General features: G+C 40.4%; 1 protein-coding gene across 9 annotated transcripts in view; it reads right to left on the bottom strand.

The window, feature by feature from the left end:
- PTPRM (protein tyrosine phosphatase receptor type M) overlaps positions 1–20550 on the bottom strand; it is a 710086-nt gene that overhangs the window by 53270 nt on the left and 636266 nt on the right. For all 9 annotated transcript variants that reach the window (XM_041721685.1, XM_041721677.1, XM_041721656.1 and 6 more), the window contains one exon: positions 3704–3801. In XM_041721685.1, coding sequence (XP_041577619.1) covers positions 3704–3801 — 98 coding nt within the window. The remainder of the gene's footprint in view (positions 1–3703; positions 3802–20550) is intronic.

The following is a 20550-nucleotide window of genomic DNA, read 5'->3' on the forward strand; positions in this document are numbered from 1 at the left end:
TAAGTTGGAAGAAATCTTCATTCATTTCATTATGCAGTTACTGAGTCCCAGAAGGCAGAGACCAAAAATTCTGGTGGCACTGCTCGTTTTTTTTTTTTTTTCCCCAGTAGCCATTACTGCTTTCATAGCAAGAGAATGGGACGAGAAAGGTAAATTATAGACATCACTGTAAGTCTTAGGTAAGGGTGACACTAATCCCTATATTTATTAAGTCCTTAGAATGGGCTGGGAACTTCTCTAACCACCTGACATGCAGAAATTCCCTTAATCTTTACAAGAACCCCATGAAGCAGGTGCTGTGACATCCCCATTGCCCAGGTGAAAGGTGGGTGGCAGAGAGGTTGGGCAGCCCCTTCTATGCCAGGTATGCAGTGAGCACCTGCCACCCCAGGCTCTAAGCCAGCTCCCCTGCTCTGTCTCCCAGTGGAGGGAACTGAAAGACAATAAACAGGTTTTGTTTTTTCAGTACATAAAATATTGCTTTGTAAGTTTTTATACTTTACATAATGGTCTCCTAACTATCAACCCATTGTCTTATCACTTTATATCTTTTATCATACAGAAAGTTTTCCATTTTAATGTGGTCAAATTTTCCCATTCTTATCATGTTGCACTTTTGATATCTTTGAAACATTCTTTTTTAAAAAAAAGGTCATAAATGTTTTCCTTCATATTTTGTTCTAAGTCTGAAAGCTTAATTTAATTAGGTTTTAAAGCTTAATTTAAAGTTATATATTTTGGTCTTTATTTGGTATTCATTTTTGGGTGTTTTATGATTTTTTTTTCTTTTTTGTCCACATGAACAATCAAATGTCCCAACTCATCTGATTGCAAAGCTCATGATTTCTCCACATATGGCCACAGTCAACATCTGGGAGATTTCTCTCTTTGTGGTACCTATAATTTTCTGTTTTCCTATGTTCTTGTCTGGTTTTGATATCAAGGTTATACCAGTCTTCTAAAATAAAGTGAGAGAACAGTTTTGCCTTTTCTTCAAATAATTTTTATTAGATTATCTATGCCTTGAATTTTTAGTAGAACACACCTGTAAATACATCTGGAACTGGTGCTTTTCCATGGGTCACTTTTTAACCATAATTCACTTTTTAACCAAGGCCTATTCAGAATTTCTGTTATTTTTTGAGTAAGTTTGGGAAAACCAAATTTGTTAAGAAACTTATTTAATTTACCTCAATTTTCAAATTTATTGTTAGTCATATCACCTATTATGATAAAAGAATCTTTATCCTATTCCAAATATTGAGAGCTTCTGGCTTTCTATTTATGTTAGATTGCCAGATGTCTGTCTATTTCATGAATATTTTCACAAAACCATTTAGATTCTGTTGATTTTTTTATTATTGTTTCTGTGCTTTATATTGAATGCTTTTCTGCTCTTCTATTTATTTCCTTTTTTCTTTAGTTGTACTCTGTTCTTCACATAACTCCTTGAATTATATGCTTAGTCTCTCTTCTTTTTTTGCATAAGATTTTATTTATTTATTCATGAGACACAGAGAGAGAGAGGCAGGGGCAGAGACATAGGCAGAGGGAGAAGCAGGCTCCTTGGGGAGCCCGATGTAGAACTCGATCCCAGAATCCCAGGATCATGTCCTGAGCCGAAGGCAGATGTTCAACCACTGAGCCACCCATGCATCCCAGTCTCTTTTATTTTCTAACAGCATTTAAAAACATATACACCCTTTTAAGTCCTAGTTTTTTTGCATCCTACAAGTCTACTCTGGTACTTTATGATTCACAGTTTGAACTCTGTTCTGATTTCTATCAGAGCATTTTATTTTGACCCATGAGTTAGTGGAAGTGCTTTCTCGCCCAGACCCTCAGTGAACTGATTTGCCTGCTTGTCAAATCCCTCTTCTGCTTCCCTCCACTTCCCCCTGGACTGACCTTTCTCTAAGTGTTTACCTCTTGCGGGCTTAGGTGTCATGTGGCAATCTCAGTTCAAATTCCTAGTGCTATACAGGCCTAAGACATTATCTCCTGTTCACAGTAGCCTCTAACACCCAAGACCCAAAATCATTGAGGCTGAGGCCCCCCACCCTCCCTCCAAGACTGACCCACACCACCTGCCCAGCCCCTGGAGAACACTGGCAGTGTCCACTCTTGTCTCCAGTCCCACTCTTCTGGTTTCTAGTAGTTTCCATTTTTGGGAGCTAAGTTAAACATTTTTAGCATATATATTTACATTTATACACGATTTACACATACATTATATACACACATTTAAATGTATACTCATATTTTACCTAGAATTTCTAGATGTTTGTAGGAGGAGGGTTTTGAGATTACTTAGTTTGCTATTTTTGCTAGAATTGTAGGTTTTTCCCACTTCTTAATGTCTCTCTTCTTGATTTGCACCTCCTGATACTTCTGAAAATTCTTTTTTTGGAAACAGCTTTATTGAAGTATAATTGATGTATAATTGACCATATACAATGGTTCATGTGTATAACTTGAGTTTTGACACATGTGTACATCCTGATGGCATCACCATGATCAAGGCAGTAAACATAACCAGCACCTCCCCACGTTTCCTGTGTCCCTTTGTTGTTTCATTTTTGTAAGAACACTTACCATGAGACATAAGCTGTTAACAAATTAAGTGCACAAAATTGTATTGCTAACTACATAAGCACTATTTTCTACAGTGGATCTCTCGAATTTATTCATCTAGTGTAACTGAAACCTTAAGCCCACTGAACATCAACTCCAAATTTCTTCCTCCTCCAGCTGTTGGCAACCACCATGGTATTCTTTGCTTCTATGAATTTGACTATTTGGGATAATTTGTATAAGTAGAATCATGTATTCTGTGACTGGTTTATTTCATTTAGCACAATGTCCTCTAGGTCCGTCCATGTTGTATGTGGCAGGACTTCCTTCTTTTTTAAGGCTGACTGAGAATCTTAAGAAACCACCCCTTTATGGTTGCTGCCCCGGTATTTCACTCCTAGGCTAATCTTCTAGGCTACCCTTACTGCTGAGGGTCAGTCTCACAATGACGACCTTCTCTAAGAATTAGTGGGTTCTTGAGTTGAGCAGAGCCATGGAATTGACCCTGCTACAAAACAAAGTGATTGCACCCTGTGTTTTTTCTCATTTTTAAATTCAACTCTGTAATAATCTTATAGCATACTAAAGTTATAACTACTCAAGCATTTCCTGGTTAAATAAAATAGCTCTCATGACCAGTTCCTCCAGATAAAGTAATACAAGACTTTGGGGGCAGGTGATGATCTCTGTTTTACAGGTTAAGAAACAGAGGACCAGGAAAGTAAAATCTAAGCAAGAGGAGATGCAGGAATGCCACATAAAGAATTGCATCCAGAGTCAATTTTCCTGAGTTAGGGAATGCAGTCATGTCGAATACAGCACCTATTGAGTTTTGACACCCCACAACAAGTGTTCATGCTCAGAGGTGTTTTTGTGTGCTCAATATAGCCAGATAACAACTGCTTTTAAATCCTGAGTGCCTTTCCTGTCTGTTGCTATCGCAACAAATGAAAGCAATTCAGTCTATGTTTACTGATAATTTATAAGCAAGTGCAGCAAGCGATAGGAGGAGGTACATTAGTTAATGTTTTCTGGAGTACACATCATACTTCAAAAGCCTACTCTTCCCTTACTTCATGTTACCAACTGAGCAAGGAACAGTGGCCATGTAGGTGGATACCCCACTTACCCTTCCTACTTCCACCAGGTTGGTCACCATTATGATGCTTGCAGTGTTTTCGTGCCACACCATCCTCCAGAAGTCATAGATGGTCTCTTGCATTGGTCCTGCAGTGAAACAGAACACAAAAGACTTAAAAAAAATGTTTGTAAGTTTGCAACCAGAAGATTTCTGGGGCTTGCAAATAAACCTGTTAATATCCTCATTTTGATAGATGGACTTGGCTCTCCTTTCTAGTGTTGATGTAAATGAGGACTCTTCTAAAACAGCACCTATAGAAATACTGACTTTTTCATTCACGGTTGAATTTGCTCATGTCATCAAATGTATCTGCATTTGAGCTCTTTTTACTTACCCTTCTTAAACTACTGCTGTGAAAGTTACTTCTCCATCATTTAGCTATTTATCTCCATAATACTCAAGAGTGAAATTTTAAAAAGTGGATAACATTATTCTTCCTGCTAACAATTGGCAGATATCCCAGGGAAATGGTATATAGAATGAAATGAGCCTCTATAGGAAAAATGGCCTTTTCTTGTTTCTAGTATTTTTCTTATTCTGTGCTATCAGATGAGTCCTTATTTTTTTTCACCTGACTTCCAAAAGTGAGAAAGAAGTTAGACTTTTAAGGCAGTTGAACTTCCTGTCACTGAACATGATCAGCATCTTGGGCTCAGCTCAGCTCTTGGGACCTGAGTATTCAAAAGCTCTTTCTTATGGACTGGGAAAAAAAGGGAGACAGGCATGACAAAATATCATTTCTATAGGTACTAGCAGGTACAAGGAGGTGGAATATAAAATTTCTTTGAATCCAGATTTGTAAAACCCTAATCTCTACCTTATGCTCATGCATATTTGAGGGGGTAAGTGTCACAGTATAAATCTTCCCAAGACAAGGAGAAATGCAAGGAAATGAGAGGAATACAATTTCAAAGGCACAAGAGTCACATGATATGTGTGCAATCATACCAATGTTCAGGCACATGCTGGGACCAGGACCCAGTCTTACTGTAGGATCTTGACATTGCAGATTACTAGATTTGAAGTTCAAATATTTGAATTTGAGATTTGCCTCTGCCTTTTAACTGGTTGTGTGATTTTAGACAAGTTAGCCACTGTGAGCTTCAGGTCAACATTTTCCTTTTTCTACATACTGATTTCAATAACACTTCTCAGGGTTATTTTGAGGATTCATGGAGTTAATGCATACTCAGGCATTTTATAAAGAGCAGAACATCTGAACAAAGAAAAGGTGTGTTTAAAGATATTTATGAGTGGTCTTTCCTTGGCTAAGGCTTAAACACTGTGCAGTGTGTGGCACACCTGGAGGCCCCCTTCAATTGCCTCCCATTCCTCTTGACCAACTGTCAGCTGGTTCTTGTGTGATTTTTCTTCTCCTGCTTCACCATCAAAACCTCCTTCCCTTTTGTCCACAACACAGGCTTCTATCATTTTTCCTTGCTGCTCTGACTACATGCTCACTCTTCCTGTGAAAATTGACTCCACCTCCTGATGTCTCTGAGGCTCGTCCCTTTATAGGACCATGTATACCACCTCTCACAAAGCTGTACCTGCCATTTCAGCCCATGTCCCTTGGCATGTGTGTGTCATTCTCCTGATACACGGGCTGAAGATTTCAATGACGCAAATCTAAGGTTAAAGAGGGGACAAGTAAACATTGGATGCTATCCATCGCTACTTTCATAGCTGGTGGAGAGGAACTTTCACTGTGTACTGAACAGCTTGTCACTTATTCACAAGAAAAAAAATACCCTGAGTCTATCTTTGTGTAAACAGTTTTCCCAGCATGACCCCCAAACAAATGGGTGGCCTCGACACTTCCTGCTTCCTTCAGTACATACACAGGCCTGTGCCACCTACTCTGAAAGTTCCAGAGAAAGTTCTGATGACAGTGGCTGTCGTGGATGACTCAGATGTTCCAGCATCATGGAAGGCGTGTGCCTGCAGAAGAAAAGCTACCTCTCCCTTCTGTGCCTGACAGCAGTCACCCCAGAAATATTCCAGGCTAGGGGCAAGTTCCCAAGTGCAGTTTACTTACCCTTTCTTAGGTTTAGACTCCCATATGGTTACTTAATTCGAGCTCCCCCTGGAGGGAAACATGGCTGTTGTGCTTTACTACAATATCCTTAGTGCCTTATGGACTACCTGGGACATAGCAGGAGCTCAATGAATAAGTGAATCAGTCTGTATGTCTATGTATGAACTGTATTATTATTATTATTAAAATGTATTAAAATATGTATAAATATTAAATAATGTTAATATATTTGTTCAAATCCTCTCCCTGACTGATATTTCAGAGATTATCTGTAGAAGCTAGAAAGCACATTGACTTTACTCCTTTCCAGTTCATTGAAGGGGGGGGGGGCATCTTTTGCAAGGATCTCTTCAGAATGAGAGTGATGATCACACAGGACTCAGGGTGCTGTGATAGAACTGCTCCCAGCCAATAAGCAAGTCACTCCTGTTTCCCAGACTCAAGGTTCTGTATCTCAACTTAACTCAGCCCATTTCTTAGGTAACTAGAGTGCCATCCTGGCCTCCAGTTACTGTTCTCTACTGAGAGCCATGGTTCTCAACTGTGGCTGCATATTACAATTACTATGTAGCTTTTAAAAAATTCTGAGATCTTCTAGTGCCACCCATGTCATTACAAATGGCAAGATTTCATTCTTTTTTTTTTTTAATTTTTTTTTTAATTTTATTTATTTATGATAGGCACACAGTGAGAGAGAGAGAAGCAGAGACATAGGCAGAGGGAGAAGCAGGCTCTATGCACCGGGAGCCCGACGTGGGATTCGATCCCAGGTCTCCAGGATCGCGCCCCGGGCCAAAGGCAGGCGCCAAACCGCTGCGCCACCCAGGGATCCCGATTTCATTCTTTTTGATGGTTGAGTAATACCCCATTGTGTGTGTGTGTGTATATATATATATATATATATACATATCACATCTTCTTTATACATTCATCTGCTGATGGACATCTGTGCTTTTACCATATTTTGGCTATTGTGGACATTGCTGCTATAAACATTGGGGTGCAGGTGCTCCTTCGAATCACTATGTTTGTATCCTTTAGCAAATACCTAGTAGTGCAATTGCTAGGTCGTACAGTAGCTCTATTTTTAACTTTTTGAGGAACCTGCATAGTGTTTTGCAGAGTGGCTGCACCAGCTTGGCATATGCTAAGTGAAATACTTCAGTCAGAGAAAGACAACTACCATATGATCTCACTCACATGTGGAAGTTCAGAAACAAAACAGAGGATCATAGGGGAAGACAGAGGAAACTAAGAGAAGACAAAATAAAAAAAGGTGACAAACTGTAAGAGACTCTTAACTCTAGGAAACAAACTGAAGGTTGCTGGAGGGGTGGTGATTGGGGGATGAAGTAACTGGGTGACAGGTATTAAGGAGGGCAAATGATATAATGAGCACTGTGTTATATGCAACTGATGAATCACTGAACTCTACCTCTGAAACTAATAATACACTATATGTTAATTAATTGAATTTAAATAAAATAAAATAAAATTTAAAAAGTTTTGAGATCCTCACCTCAAAGACTGATTTAATTGGTCTGGGGTGAGGTTAGGTCTGGGTGTGTTTCTAAATCTTTCCTGGTGGAAAACCATAGATCCATAGCATCAGGAATATTTGGCTCCACCTTCTGACCTATCAGGGGGTGTCATATGGAGATGTAACTGTGGAACCAAAGATTTGTTTGTTTTGAATCTACTGATTTGTCTTACTTTGTATACCAGCATTTTGAATCAATGAATCCCAATTCTCTCTGATTTAGAAGGAACTTCACTCATAGAGTATCATTGAGGAACATGGCTGTACCATCTCACTAAGGGGGTGAGGCAGTTTAGGTAATTGGGTGTTGTTTTGTTTTGTTTTTTAATGTTTACATAGGAAAAGATTAGAATAGAAAAATGAAGTAGGTCATTGTTCTTTTCAATGCTAAAATTAGGACAGGTATCCAGAAAAACCAAAACAGTTAAGGTCTGAAAATGAATTTGAGCACAAAGATTATTCTAAGTCGATCCCAGAAGGAAACAAACGGCCATGCAAAGCGAGGGTCCCCATCTCCCCTGGTGTGCTTTTCCTTTGGTCTTCCTCATCTCTTCTTCCCTTACTTCACATGGTACATGTCCTGTGAATATTTGAGAGCAGCCCTTTCTGACACACAGCTTGACCTTCTCCCTGACCTGGTCACTGGTAGTTCACCAACCAAACTACTCAGGGGCGAGCACTAGAGATTCTCATCTTCTTGACTAATGAGTCAAGATATTTTCATGAATGCTTATTCAAATCTTGTTTTTTGTTTTTGTTCATTTGAGGGGGAAGAAAAGAAATGCGAAGACACCTCAATTTAAGGTTTCTAATGCAAAATTGGTCAATCCTAGTCTTCTTTTCTCTTTTAAAGTAGTCAGATTCTACTGAATAATATATTTCAAATTATTTCCCTGAGACATGGAGAAATTATGACTCAGGAGACATATGTCTTCTAACAAAATCATAAAGCAGGCCAGAGGCCAGGTAGGCTTTACTGATATCAAGAGTCACTCCCTTTGATTTTGGCAGCTCCTGGTGGGGTCTAAGAGACCCCACGGCATAAGCTTACAGAAGCAGGCCTGGGACACAAGGCAGCTACCCCTGGGGACCTGCACCCTCACAGGGCTGAAATTTGGGGAGGAACACCAGGCCAGGGTCAGTATTCCTCTGCCTCTCATGTCCCTCTCCCAAAAGCTGGTGTGGCAAATGTCCTTCCCATGAGGACAGTAAAAGGTTACTGGGGAGTGCTCCCAAGCTGGACAAAGGGCTCCCAAGATGAGGAATCTACAATAGCAGACAATAGACTCTGAAAAACCTCCCTCACTCCAGGGACGAATAGCTGTGACCCACACCCCACCGTCTGATTCCTGCAGTTTGTGGCTGGGTGGGAGTCTGAGATTACCATGGCTGTGGATTTACAGATGTTTGTACAACAGGCAAAAGGTTATTCTCAGCAGTCGTCCCCTCGAAGGACTAAAGCGCTTGTGAAAGGTAAGGTAACGAAATTTCAGTGGTATCAGGCCAATAATATATTCCATTTCCCTCAAAATAGCTGGCTTACATGGGCCTCTGCTGAGAAGAAAATGTGCTCGGGGGTCATTCTGATCACCCCCAAGCCCAGAAGGAACAGCAGAGAAAAAGGTCAGGGAGGACTAGAGTGAAATAAAAAAAAAAATTAAAGGCAATGAAAAACATAAGTGAAAAGACACTCAAGGATGGGCTCTACTGTGTTCAGATGAGTTTTCTAGTTCATGGGAAGTAAGAGATATTAAAAATCACAATTTCAGATCTTGATAGAAGACTTGTGTCTCTTCTTTTCACATTCTAATTTCTCTATTCAGCTCTGTGTTAACTAGAGCTGCCGAGAGGTCAAGGTCCTCAGCTCACAGTGGCATATTAGAGTTTTTTGAAGGGAAGAAAGATAGTACAAATTCACATTGTGATTCATGATAAATAGAATAATACCTGACTTCTTCCTGTTTGAAGTATTTTATAGGTCTTATCTCATTAAGTTAAAAAATTGCAGTCCTATGTAATTGGGGCTATGGTTCTCCCCCATTTTGCTGAAAGAAGAGGGGGCCTGGGGAAGTCAGGCATGTGGCTAGTGGGCTGTAGAGCTGGGGTTGGAGGTCCAACTCACTGTGTGACGCTGCCTCTATGCCAACGTCAAAAGCATCTCAGAAGGGTCCTAGCTGACAGGTGTGTGTGTGCAGTCAGCGTAATCCTGGCAAGAAGATAATAGAAGAAAACTCTTGTCAACCACCTGAAACTACCTCTTCAAACATGTGGCTGTTGTTCTTTTTTTTTTTTTAAATCAGGTTGCTTCCTACCTTTAAACCTCCCCTGGGTCCCATTGCCACAGAATCAAATCCAATTTTATGAGCATGGCCAACCCCAGTCCCCTTCTCCACATCCCAATCTCTCTACGTCTTGAGCTGTAGTCACTCAGGAGCATTTCCAGAGCAGAAGCCCTCCTCCAATTGTTATCACTCCCCTCCTATACAGGCTTCAGTTCAAGCCTGCAAGTCCCTCTATCTCAGCTTGGCCCACTGAAGGTCAGCTGGTCAGGCAGGTGTTCCAAGACCTGAGCCATGGCTCCCCATTTCTTCAAACATTTACAGTCAGTTGTGATGCCAGTGTGTTTTTAATGCAGGTCTTCCTCGTTGATCTGTGAATGTGGACCTGCCCATTCAGGTCATTGGTTCTCCGTTTCTAATGGTGTTATACCTAGCTTGTTTCCCTTGTTCATACCCCCTTGCTGGCCCTTGGTGGGACTTTGAGTGTGTGGCCTGTAACTACAGGTGAGCATTCAGCTTGCTCGTGCCAGGCACTCTCAGGTATAGAAGGGACGCCAAGCGAGTTATAGAAACACATCCCCTACTCTCAAGAAGCGAGTACTTATATAAGGTAGAGATAAGTCAAGAACATATTACACTCTCATTTAAAGGGCAGTACGGTAAATATCCTAGGATACTTGAACTTCAAACTGAGCTAGCACACCTCTGGAGTCACATGGAGATATTCCATGGGACACATGACTAGTTTTAAAATGATTCATTTCTAGACATTTAACTCTATATGGATGCTACCAGAACTCATCTCCCTGAGAAAGAGCCCCCATGCACAGCAGTCTTTCTTGCACTTCACAAAACCCTCACTCACCTCAAATACTACTAAGGGGCACTGCTCAGGTATACAACCTACAAGTCTGAAACAAAGCAACTGACTGATATATTGATTCTGAAAACACACAGAGCTTCCTGCCTTCCTTGTCTGAAAGATATTTCTATTACAGGTAAAATCTGATGTTAGAAATGGGGCATATATTTTTTAAATACTAGGAGAATTTTATTTGTTAAAGAATGCCATTCAAGCCTGTACTTGATCATATTAGAGACTGATTCATGTTGAGATGCTCTGAATTCAGAACACCTGAAGCAGTAGAGGCTAGTAATGCAGCTGCTGTTGCTGCTTTTTATTTTTTTATTTCTATTTTATTTTTAAAAAGATTTTATTTATTTATTCATGAGAGACACACAGAAAGAGGCAGAGACACAGGCAGAGGCAGAAGGAGGCTCCATGCAGGGAGCCTGATGTGGGACTCGATCCCAGAGCCCGGGGATCATGCCCTGAGCCAAAGGCAGACACTCAACCACTGAGCCACCCAGGCATCCCAACTTCTTTTTTTTTTAGGGGGTCGAGGAGGGACAGAGAGGGAGAGAGAGTTTTAAGCAGAGTCCACATCAACTGTGGAGCCTTACATGGGCTCAATCTCACCACCCTGAGATCATGACTTGAGCTGAAATCAACAGTCAGTTGCTTTACTGACTAAGTCACCCAGGTGGCCCTGGTAATGCCTATTCTTATAAATGCAAGTGGAATGTTTTGTTGGACCACTGAATTTTTCTGAATGAAAACCATGGCTGAAAGTTTCATGTGTTTTCTTTCAGGTTAGATATGCTTCAATCTGTAAAGCAGCTGAAATATGTTTATCACATATCAAATATTTATTCTAATTACATTTTATCTTAGAAAATATTTACTATTGTTTATCTGCTTTTCACAAGTAGGTCCAGTGGCTGGAAAGGTGAGTCTAGCTACCAAATGGGCAAGTCCAGAGGGAGCCGCTGAGCTCTTCTGTAGGACACAGACACGTATGTGTCCATAGTGGAGGGACCTATTTTATTTATTAAACAAAAACTCCCAAGGATCAGGACTATGTTGATAACAAATAGTAAAAAAGAGTAAATAAAGTGATGGTGCTCTACATTGATTAATGAGAGGGAAACATTCTGAATATTTTACCCTAGATATATTAAGAAATGTTAAAATATTCCAAAGATGGCTCTCTGGGCATGGGGGTGTCTGGCAGAGACAACAGTGGAAATGTCCAGGCGTGGAAATGTCTGGAATCCCAAAGATTGTAGCAGTGTGGATCCAGGTGAGCAGCATATGGAGTATGAGGATGGGAAGGTCAGAACGGTGGTGGGCAGCGAGACAGGCCTCCAGGTGGCCTCACACAGTTGACACACTCAGGGTCACCTAGAGGAGAGACGAGGCTCACATCTCAGTCAGACTGGGGAGACTGAGCTCCCCTGGGGGAAGTTCTGGATGAAACCGAGCAGGATTCTGGCTGCTTTGGTGCAAAGGAGCCAAGCGAGGGCCCTGGGCTGGAAAGGGGATCCGGGAAAGGGAACAACAAGGATGGTGAACAATGAACTGAGGCACAGTGATGAGCCCCTCGGGTCAGATGTGCTTTATGTGTACCCTCCCATTTATTCGCCACTGCAACTGTATAAATTTCCATTTTAAGAGGAGGAACAGTTTTAGGAGAATAAATGCCCTAGAGGCTGGGATTTACAATCCAGAACAATCCAGTTGCACTTTTTAACTTTCAGAATGACCTAAGCAGACTGGGTGAGGCTTGTTAGTGAACATCAATCAGTCCTCCACTGTGCTGGGACTGGTCCTGGGTGCGGGGATCGGGGGTGGTGGTGGCAGTGTGTGGTGTGGGGACCATATTGAATGGAGGCAGCACAGAAGGAAGGAGTGGGGACACTGAGGGCACAAAGGAGCTGCAGAAAACCCAGGAGTCCTTGCTCTGGGCACTGGCCTGGCTTGGGCATCGTCAAGTCCTTCAGCATCTAGTTCACCCCACTAGGATTGAAGACGACTGAAGGAAGAATACAAATGTGGAAAAAAGATGAACTTAGGATTTATGCATTTATTTTAAAGCTCTTGTTCATAAATAAAAGTGGTCCTAAATTCTGATCCGTTATTGTTATTGTTCCTGCTGGCAATAATCGAGAATAAGTATTATAGATGTTAGTTATTCAACGTTCAGAGCATTAGATGTCCCTTCAGTGGGTTCTGAATAAGTTTTTATTACAAAACTTTATGTGATTTCTCAATGTGATACTTCCATAACACGTCTATAATTTTACATTTAGTAGCTTTTCATTTGTGCAGTAGTGAAATGTAAAAGGTAAAATATGCCACCATGTTTTATGGACTGAATCTGCCTCACGTGTCACAAAAGCGATAATGGTGACATAGACAATAGTCAAATTCTGCATTGATAATCCTTAACAGCACTTATTTAATAGGCGCATTTGCTCTCCCCTGAGGCTACTTCTGTTAAAATCATGGAATTTTTATGAGTAATTTTTGGTTTCAGCTGCAGAAATAGAAATCAAAGTTGAGATGGCTGGGTGCATGGGATGTGATATGCTCATCTGCCTGAACTGCTAAGAATACCTGCCCCCCCCCCTCGAAATTACCATTTAAAAGAAACAATATAAATCAACTAAGAAATTAGAAGCAAACACTGAGGATTGTTTTATGGGGAGAAAAACTTGGGAATACTTTATTTAACTTAAATTAAAAAATATAGCTAGTAGCATGTTAAAATAGGATTTCTAAGGATAGCTCTTACGTGATGTACCTTCTACGTCCAGAATTACAGGGTTCAGAATGTTCACTAGTCTATTGGAACTTTCATTTAGTGACAGTAAAAGAGAAAACAGGCACTGGAGCTATAATAAAATACACCTATTTAAAAATAGTGTCAAAAGCAATGACTTAAATAATGACATTAAATAGTGTTTTCAGCTAATAATTTTAGTGGTTCGCACACAAAGATAAATCCCTTCTTACCAGGGAGTAGGCTTTCCCACTGTGAGTCTCTTCCCTTTGCCCGGCCCACTCAGGTTATCAGCTACTTGCCAATTACCCTGTTTCTTCTAAATTGGCTCACAGGTGTGTGTTCTTCTTATAACCTAAAACCAGGCACACACTTCCTGCCATATTCATGAGTAACAGTTCCCCTCAAACACATAATCCACATGTTGATGTTTACACTTCACTCATACCATTCCCTAAAATTGTCCTTTCAGGCTGAAATAACAAAGTGTGCCAACATTGACAGTGCAAATATCCGTGGCTTTCCCTAGATGATTAGTTTCAGGGAATGTTGGTTTCCAGGTGCATTACTAGAACATATGCAATCCTGATTGGATACCAAAAGGTCATGTCAGATCTAATTAAGAGAATATTGGTACAAACCAAACACTAATGCACAAGCTGCACACAGATTCTAAAACAGCCTGGGAAGCTTCTCTCTGTGGCATGAGTCACAACCCCTCAAACATTATTTTTTTTTGTTGTTGTTGTTGTTAATAATGTGTCTTTTGTCTTATTCAGTTATTCAATTAAAGTAGTTAGAAAATATTTAAAAACAAAGATGATCAAGAATAATCTCATAGATACTCCCTTGGTATGTCTTTTTTTTTTTTTAAAAGATTATTCATGAGAGACAGAGAGAGAGAGAGAGAGAGAGAATGAGGCAGAGACACAGGCAGAGGGAGAAGCAGGCTCCATGTGGGGGAGCCCGATGCGGGACTCGATCCCAGAATTATACCCTGAGTGGAAGGCGAGCACTCAACCGCTGAGCCACCCAAGCGTCCCATCTTTTGCTATGTCTTAATAAAGATACACTTAATCAATACCTATTTTCTGCCTAAGAAATATAAGGCACTTGGTATTTTAAAATTTTAATCTTGGGGATCCCTGGGTGGCTCGGCGGTTTGGCACCTGCCTTTGGCCCAGGGCGTGGTCCTGGGGTCCGGGGATCAGGTCCCGCGTCGGGCTCCCTGCATGGAGCCTGCTTCTCCCTCTGCCTGTGTCTCTGCCTCTCTCTCTCTGTCTCTCATGAATAAATAAATAAAATCTTTAAAAAAATAAAATTTTAATCTCTCCTTTCCCATTTTTCATATTCATATTGTCTAGTACCTTAGTTCCAATGTGAGTTCATCCAACCTCGATAAGTCATTATTATAATTCCTTTCTGTTATAAATTTTTATATACCTTCATCCTTTTTATTCTGGTTTTCTCTAATTTACCTTTGCTAAGATAAAGTTCCTGTATTTTCACACCACTGTTTTTTTATTATTAAAGATTTTGTTTATTTATTCATGAGAGACAGAGACAGAGAGAGAGAGAGAGAGACAGGCAGAGACACAGGCAGAGGGAGAAGCAGGCTCCATGCAGGGAGCCCGATGCATGACTCGATCCCAGGCCTCTGGGATCACACCCTGAGCCTAAGGTAGAAGCTCAACCACTGAACCACCCAGACGTCCCTTCACACCACTCTTAACTGTGTCTCAAGTCACAGCAAAAATAAAGGAGCATCTTTTAGAAAAAGTAAACTGAAAACAAAATGAGTCAAGTATTCTGAGTACTTTCTTCCTTTCCCCTACCAGGAATTTTAAGACTTTTAAACAAGGAAATGAAAATAGAGACTCTGAGACCTAAGTTTGTCATAATATTTTTAGAAGTTTTCTTTCTCCTTAAACAAAAGCTACATGTGTTAAGGTTAATTTAAATAAAGCATTTAAAAATAAAATCTGTAAGATCAGCTAAGGGAGCCTTCAAACAAGTAATTGCTGACATGGAAACACATATATTTAACCGTTTAGATATATTAGTGTAGAAATAAAATCACAAATAAAGATGAAAAAATAAAAAGCCATTCAAAAAGTAACTCTGGTGGCTCTCAAACCACATATGCCATATGATGACTTAAATTACAATCATAGGTTTTGTTTAAAAGAAAAATGCCAACATATTTTTATCTATAAAAATGTTGGCACACAAACTCAAAACTAAAAAGTTTTTTGAAAGTAGTATAAATTTTCTGTTAAGAAAATTTAGAAAAGGGGATCCCTGGGTGGCGCAGCGGTTTGGCGCCTGCCTTTGGCCCAGGGCGCGATCCTGGAGACCCGGGATCGAATCCCACGTCGGGCTCCCGGTGCATGGAGCCTGCTTCTCCCTCTGCTTATGTCTCTGCCTCTCTCTCTCTCTGTGACTATCATAAATAAATAAATAAAAATAAAAAAAATTAAAAAAAAAGAAAATTTAGAAAAAAATCTATTTGTCATACAGAAACAGAATGAGGTGATCTGATTTTGTCGCTAGGGAATTTGTTTTGGAAACTTGTTAATAAATTACTGGCGAAGAATTTTAATATTCTGTTTGCTTTCCCCTGTGTGAGTAGTGAGGCTTTGGGTGTGGGTCAGCCACCTTCAACTCAAAGCCAAGGGCACAATTACTCACAAGTGTAGGGTCTACATTTTCTTGCCTACATGTAAATAGTTCATGGGGTATCTAAATATTTTTTTAAAGATTTATTAATTTATTTTTTCATGATAGACATTGAGAGAGAGAGAGAGAGAGAGAGAGAGAGAGAGGCAGAGACACAGGCAGAAGGAGAAGGTAGAAGGTTTGGCAAGCGCCAAACCACTGAGCCACCCAGGGATCCCCTGCATATATATTTTTTAAAGAACATAACTGGTTATGAAACGGTTACATAATTTTAAAAAGAACAATAATTTTTAAACTCATTGTGCACCGACTTGACTGTGGTCCTTTTCCTTATCTGACATGCAGTGCTTGGGGGACACCTGCATTTTCTGGGCCTCTGCTGTGTGGAATGGATTTCAGAAGTGGTCTGAAGGAATTTCTTTTGGTTCAGCACCACACTGTCCACTATCTCTTTGGAGTAGGTTATAACTAACCACTTTCAGGCATCTGGTCAACCTCTAGCCGAGTGGCAGGTGGTTCCTGGTACCTGCCTAATTAACCCCAGCCAACACGTGTAGGTTGAAGGAGACCAAGAGCACACATGTTTCCCCACTCTGCAACTCTGTCATTATTATTCTCTTTCCTCCAAGATCATTTCTCAGCCCTGTTTGTTATCCAGTGGCTTCTTAGCCTTCCAATACTTCTCTCTAAGATATCCTTGTATATTCTTATCTCAGAAATTGGTCTGGACAAAGCCTATTGTGAAGAAACTTGTCTGGCCTTTGGAATTAGTGGTTTTTACTTCCGTGTAATCTGACCCCATGTGTGCTTCAGGGAAGCCTTCAGAACACCAAGACTGGTGCCCTTTGCTGCTATCAGAGCTGCTCAATTTCTGCAAGACTTTCAAAAATGGAAGAAAAAATAGATTTCTCCAAGCTTGTTATGTAGCTTATTGTCTTTCTAACCCACGTCTGTCCTTTGTTTCAAAATGATGATAATCTTTATACTTTGAGGAGGATGCAGGATATTGGTGAAAAAGTAAGTGGTTCCTTTTGCTACATCCTTCTGGAAAGAAGCATGAACAGTGTAGAATTATTAATTTTTGTGAAAACTATATGGATATACACTATACCTGCATTAAAGCCTGAACTGCCTACGTGTTACTAAAAGTATATCTTTTGGTATCCACATGAGGATAATGATAGAGGATAATGATAAGAATTGCAGCTAATATTTATTGAGTAATTGCCTGTGGAGCTGGCATCTGAGCCGAAACAGTCTAACTCTGGAATCCACTCTCTTTAGTCTTTCTTCTCCATTGCCACTTGGAGGGGAAGTCTTATCTTAGCCACTGACATAAAAAAAATATTTCTATATGGAAAGAATTTTGGGACCCCAGTTTCAAAGATTTGATCGTGGCCATGTTGCATAAGCAAAGCAGTATGTGTGGTAGAGCAGATTATTGCCACACGCAGTGGGGTGATACTTAGTATGACCTGCACTTGGAACTGAAATGTTCCAAAGCATTTCTGGAAACCCCATCTACCTCAATGAACCATTATTTGGATTTTGCTATTTGTGGACTATATTCAACCCTCCTCGAGAATCATGCCTCCCTAGCAGTTACATAAACATTTTCAGCTTGCAGTGAATGGGAAGGCAAAGGCTGCTATTATTTCTGATGTGGAAAGCTGAATGATAAAGGCAGACAAATCAGATTTGAGTGATGGGGGTAAAGATTAGGCCTCCAAAGAGAAACTCTTGAATAGAAAAGAATGAAAGGGTTGGTAGGTAGCGTGTGGCAATAATCTGCTCTACCCTGTGGAGAGAGAGGCCCTGCTACTGGAGGGACCTATGGTCCTTGATCCCTGGGAGGGGTTGTATGGCAATATTGCTTGAAGAGCTGGGAAGAGGCACATGAGAAAGTGTTTGTAGCCTCAGATGGGAGGAACATGACAGATGTTCACACCACAAGAGCCTCTTGCTGGCTGAGTCACAGAGCATTCATCAGGCCTGTCTCTAAAGAGAACCCTCATAAACTCATCTTGAGTACTTGTTCATGCTGTAAAGAGGGGACCAGAGAGAAGGCAATCAAGGAGAAAAAAAGAAGAATGGCAGCCTTCAGAATGGAGGGGTTTGGTGACCCAAAGGATCTGGCTGTCTTCTGTCAAGGAGAAATAAAGCAAAGGGAAAAACCTATATTCACATGCTTCAGGGGCCACTGCCAGAGAAATAAAAGCTTCCATTAGTCTCTCTATTCTTTAATTAAGCTTTTCTCAGTATACAAGTGGGATCTTCTTTTATTTAGGAAAAAAGAGAATAAATCTAATAAATGAGTAAAATAGAGATAAGTTAATTCCCTAGACATTCCTCAGTGTAGGCAACCTCGATTTTTCAATGGCAGCATGGGGCACTGCATCAGAGAATTTCCACAAGCATGCTTTGGAGTAAGAAGGCCAGGCACAAAAGTAACTTCCAATGGCCAGAAACTTCCTAACTTGTCTGCCGCAAACTTGTTGAAAACTGAGTGTGTGATAAAGGAACCTGATCACCAGAGTCAGGAAAATGGCTCTGGACCTGCCCTGGGTCTCACTTTTCCACTTGCTAAGGAATATGAGCAAGGGAGAGAAATAGCCTATAGTAGTTCCCAGATCTGGTCTTCCTGCAAAATCAAATTAGTTCTGGTTGTTTATATCTACAACAGCACCATAGAGTTCCGGAGGTAAGTGCTGTATTCCCAACCCCGTCTGAGCCAGACACCTGGTAGGTTCACAGAAATATCTGTTCAGTTTTGGATGAATTAGGTCTGAGAGCAATGTCTTTGCTTTGAAAAAGTCCACTATGTTGCAGGTTCCAGAAGCCAGCACCGGGGACTGTGGCTCTGGGTATTCAGCTACAGCTCTCTATTCTTTCAAAGGGCCAAACCCAGAAGGAAGATGTGACCTCATACTTTTCCTCGATTGGACAAAAGACCCCTCAGGAGACTGGAAACACATTAGGTTGGACACTGCATGCAATCTCTGAAAATATTCATGAATGTTAATCCATACAGTTTGCAAATACTTTTGTATACATGACCCATTTGAACTATATGGATGAAAGTCACTTAAATCAATTTGTGAGTTTAGTTCCCACTGTTTCAATGACAAAACAGGGGAGTTGGACTTCAAGACGTTTAAAGTTTCTACCGGTTTGAAAAGATTCTAGGATTTTCCACTTCAAATGAGCAATACCAGTAAATTATTCTTACAGATTCAAAAAGCATTTTAAAACAATCTAAAACCGGGTGCCTGCTTGACAGCAGCATTGTTTGTTTTCAAATTATTCTGTGTTGGTTTAGATTCCATTACTCGAGGGACATGCTTCCGCAATGGCATCTATAACAATAGGGGTGGATGCCACCTACTGCAATCTATTTTTGGTTTCATCTTTTAATTTGCAACCTGTCTTTAAACATTCTCACTACTAATGAGCAGGTTTATTAAGAGCAGAGGGTGAGCAATGTCTGTGATCTGACCTGTTGGCTAATTGGCCAGTCTCTGTTGAAATTAATCTGGTGAAGAAAAATTATGGTTTCAAAGTAAGTTTGTGGGTAAGCTGTTAATTGCAATTGTTCATTCTTCCTGGAAAACTGTACAGGTAGAGGTAATGGAGAGTTTGGCACTGGGCATATGTAATATGTGGACTTCATGAGGGGTCACTGTTTGGCTGGGTGTAAATGATACTTCCTCAAAGCTTCCCTATTCAAATTTAAAAACTAGAGAATACTCCACTTTACCAGGCAAGGAGTTTAAATTAACCTCAAAGATGATACAATAAGTGAATCCAAACATAGTCTACAATCCATTGGCAATATGAGGACAATGTAAGTGGGAAGAAATGTCAGCTACTGTACTTGTACACACTGGTATTCGAGTGAATAAAAACAAAAGTTGTTTACTGAAGGCTTAGCTTTTGATTAAAACTTTTTTTCTTCCAATTCTACTGAGAAATAATTTCAAGGGTTCATCTCCATCTGGGGGCCAGAATGCAGGAGACAAAAGCTTCTTCACAGAGTATGTAGAACTTGCATTTACACTGACAAGTCTCTGCTCCAAGCGTGACTTGCCGAGGAGAGTTAAGTGTACCTATTCTAAGCACCATTATTTACTGCTTCAGAGGCCAGAGGGAGAATCTGGAGCTAAGAAAATATAAGCCACATTTATCTTTCTGAAAATCCTTATGAAAAATGTTCATACCACAGGGAATATGTGGAAGACATGAAGAAGGAAACTAGATCAAGAGCAAACGGAAGAAAGTCACTCTAGCAAAATTTCAGCTGTAGCTGACAGTTGGGAGGTGTGTGTGCTATAAAACTTCACTGCCCAGGTTTTTGTTATTTTCATGTTAAAAGTTTGCTTCTGGCTCAAGATCTCTGGAGGACATTTATTTTCAGGCTTCTCTTTTTCTCTTTTCCAAATTATCAATAAATAATAATTATGGACAAATAAAATTGATTATATACAGTGTATAGGGGAGGAGGAATATGCACAAGTAGGATCCGGGCAGAGATAAGCTAAAGCGTTTAACAGGATGGGTTATCTCGAAAACCAGTGCCTTGATTGGCTGGCACATTAGAAGAAAAAGTGCTCATAAGAATAGGAGTTGACTAGCTTTAACTCAGAAAAGAAATAGTTGCAGAAGTTGGAGATCAT

This window comes from Vulpes lagopus, chromosome 1, assembly GCF_018345385.1.
Source record: "Vulpes lagopus strain Blue_001 chromosome 1, ASM1834538v1, whole genome shotgun sequence".
In the NCBI taxonomy this organism is placed as follows: domain Eukaryota; kingdom Metazoa; phylum Chordata; class Mammalia; order Carnivora; family Canidae; genus Vulpes; species Vulpes lagopus.